General features: G+C 56.4%; 2 protein-coding genes across 2 annotated transcripts in view; one reads left to right on the forward strand and one right to left on the reverse strand.

Moving 5' to 3' along the window:
- Positions 1 to 1,268, forward strand: part of RGP1 (RGP1 retrograde golgi transport homolog (S. cerevisiae)) — a gene marked incomplete at its 5' end in the record, with an annotated part of 9,235 nt that extends 7,967 nt beyond the window's left edge. Inside the window, 3 exons of the mRNA XM_009071179.1 lie at positions 325 to 452; positions 688 to 847; positions 1,045 to 1,268. Coding sequence (XP_009069427.1) covers positions 325 to 452; positions 688 to 847; positions 1,045 to 1,268 — 512 coding nt within the window. The remainder of the gene's footprint in view (positions 1 to 324; positions 453 to 687; positions 848 to 1,044) is intronic.
- Positions 1,269 to 2,743: 1,475 nt separating this feature from the next.
- Positions 2,744 to 3,032, reverse strand: part of MSMP (microseminoprotein, prostate associated) — a 1,695-nt gene continuing 1,406 nt past the window's right edge. The window contains exon 4 of the mRNA XM_009071180.1: positions 2,744 to 2,851. Coding sequence (XP_009069428.1) covers positions 2,744 to 2,851 — 108 coding nt within the window. The remainder of the gene's footprint in view (positions 2,852 to 3,032) is intronic.

A 3,032-nucleotide genomic window follows, 5' to 3' on the forward strand; every position in this document is an offset into this window, starting at 1 on the left:
CTCTCGCTGACAAAGTGAAGCTCCGACTGGGTCTGTGGAGCAGCTCCATCAGGGCCTGCTTGGGTCCGAGCCTCCCAGCCAGTCTCAGGCTCTTCCTACTTCAGCCAAAAAGACCCTCTGCCCGGCATATCGCAGATGGTATGTGGTCTACTCTTTCTCACGGCAGGTATTTCCCAAAGAGAATACCACATCCAGGGACTTCACATCCAAGCAGAAGGCATGGGGTCCTGTCATTAATCCAGAACACTGCATGGGGCAGAGCCTCATCCTGCCACAACACTTACCCCCTTTTCTTACTCTTCAGACCAAATTCTTACTCTTCAGACCTGTATAACATCAGCAACACTCGTGGCAAGGTGGGAACGTTCTGCATCTTTAAGACTGTGTATAAGATTGGAGAGGATGTCATTGGAACCTTCAACTTTTCAGAAGGAGACATCCCTTGTCTGCAGGTCATTGCTCACAGTGGGGTCGCTGGGGAGAGGTGGATAGGGGAGAGAGAGAAGGGAGTAGGGTGTCATTGGGTTTTCTATTGAGGGTTTCTAGTGGGAGCCAGCTGAGGTCTCCTTTGGGATGTGAGGTGGGCAGTGGTCCAGTCCTGAGCCTGTTTGGGAAATAGAGGCCCCAGGCTTTGCGTGAGGGCTGTATGAGGTTGTGAGAGCAAACCCTCTGCTGATTGCCCTGCAGTTCTCGGTGAGCCTGCAGACAGAGGAGAGCATCCAGGAGGAGTTCCAGCGCCGGCGGGGACAGCCCGTCTCCTTCACGGAGTCCTGCCTGCACACAGCCCAGAGCAGCTTCAGCCTGCCCATCCCGCTCAGCTCAACGCCGGGATTCACCACCAACATCGGTCAGTACCCACCAGGGAAGGGACCCGGCCCTGTTTGTCTGCGCAGGAGGACTGCGATGTCCCCAGCCCTGCCCTTGCTCAGCAGGGCTGTGTGAGTGGGACCGTTTGTGTGTCCTCTTGCCAGGACAGCCAGTGCTGAGACAGCTTCTGTCCCCATCCTTTGTGGTATTGTCTGTTGACCCCCCTTTTGCCCACAGTGTCCCTGAAGTGGAGGCTGCACTTCGAGTTTGTGACCTCCGGGGAGTCAGCAGGGACTTGCTTGGTTCGTGGGAGCCAGTCGGAGGCTGTCACCTGGACTGGGGTGGAGCAGATGGAAGTGGACACTTTCAGCTGGGACTTGCCTATCAAAGTTCTTCCCACCAACCCCATCTTGGCTTCCTACGTATCTCAGTTCTCCAGCACTAACTCCATCACCATCTGAAGTAGGGAGAGCTGGTGGGTCTGCAGTGCTGCAAGCGTGTGCTGCCAGTGGGAATGGCTGGCAGGATTGTCACCAGCATGCTGTGGGGTATGTGTCCCCTTGGTTTCATCTGTGATGCCCAGGTGGGCCCTGGGCAATCTGTCCTGTCCTTGGGTGGAGGAGCACAGTACTTGATGCAGTGTCATGTGCTGCAGCCTTTGACTGTGAGCTGGGCTCTTCCTGCCTGGGTGAAGATGTGAGTCCCAGCACTCACCAAAAAGAAATCTGCCTCCCAGGGAACCACTTGATGTGCCTTTACCCCATGTGGGGCTTCCAAGAGGGAAAGGCCCAGCCCAGGTAAGGGGTATGGGAGCTCTTCAGTGAAGCCTCATACCAGCCTTGGGTGAAGGCCGTGCCCATACAGGGAGACCCTCCAGACAGAGGTCTTGTATCAAGGTGAGGCACACTGGCCACCTGGGCTGGATGGGAGCCTCCATTTCTGCCCTGGCACATGTTCTGCCTCTTGGAGAGGTGTCCCACATGTACAGCCCAGTGCCCTGGTCTCACCTGGAGGGCCTGGCAGGCCAGCCCTGCACTGCCAGCACATGCTGGTGTCCTGTGTGCAGCCCTGTGCTGTGGCAGCACGATAGTGATGACCCAGAACTGAGCAGCACTGAGTCCCTGGCCTGTTGTCTGCCTGCACTCCTGGGTGTAAAGACATCCTGCTGGACTCAGGATCCTTGGGGAGCTGTAGGGAATGCACACTATGCATCCAGGAGCTAGGATGGAGGTCTCCCTGCTCAACATCCAGCCCCCCATTTCTACCGAACCTTCCAATGAGCTTTCCTCTTTGCATGGAAATCTAATAAACGTCTGAATGTGCATAACTCAGCCTTCCCAAGAGCCTTATTTCTTCATTGTCCCCAGTAGTGGTGACGTCCCACCTTGCACAACAGTCACAGGCTGGAGACCTCCTCTTTGTTAGTACCTTTATTGCAAGAACAGAAACATCTACACAAGGCTCTGGAAAACACAGTCATGGCACCAGCAGGGACAGGCTGCCAGGGTGGCTAGGTTCATGTGGATTGCTCCAGCTCCCTGAACCCTCCCTACCCTGATCCCTTGCAGCTGGAGATGAGGGCTGCCCCTGGGGATGTCTAGTGGTACCCCCGCTTTGCTGTCCACTCTGGGATGGCTCTGTTGCAGTGTTGCCCAGGGCTGGCTTGCAGTGCCAGGGACCCCAGGAACTGCAGGAGCAGAGGCTGTAGTGGTTCCAGAGGTTGGTTGTGCACCTCATGCTCCAAGAGCAGAGAAGGGGCTGGCCAGGGCACATGGGTCCTGCATGAGGGCCCATGGTGCTCCCCAGTGAGCTCCAAGTGGCTGTGGTACAGAGGGATAGGGGTCTGGGAGGGAGTAGGGAGCTGCTTGGCTTGAGTCTGAATGTGGGAGGACAGGACTGCCATGAGGCAGGCTGGTTTAGTCCTGTAGCCCTTTCTTTAGTAGCTGGAGGTTTTCTGCCCACCTGGAAGGAGATCCCATAGATCTGCATTCCCAAAGTGTGCAGAGTATCTCACAGGGAGGATGCCCAGGTTCAGTTCAGGAAGCTGAAGGCAGAAGCAAAGCCATGCCATGGCAGTGTGAGGGCATAAATGTTAGCTCGGTACCATGGTGTGTGGATAGTGGTTTCCCTGGAAGGTGGCGGCGGTGACGTCTCTATGGGATGGGACAGGTCTGGAGCATGCGGGAGGTGTGCTCTGGAGGAGGGAGGCCTAGGCCGAGGTGGTG

This window comes from Acanthisitta chloris, unplaced genomic scaffold, assembly GCF_000695815.1.
Source record: "Acanthisitta chloris isolate BGI_N310 unplaced genomic scaffold, ASM69581v1 scaffold2063, whole genome shotgun sequence".
In the NCBI taxonomy this organism is placed as follows: Eukaryota; Metazoa; Chordata; class Aves; order Passeriformes; family Acanthisittidae; genus Acanthisitta; species Acanthisitta chloris.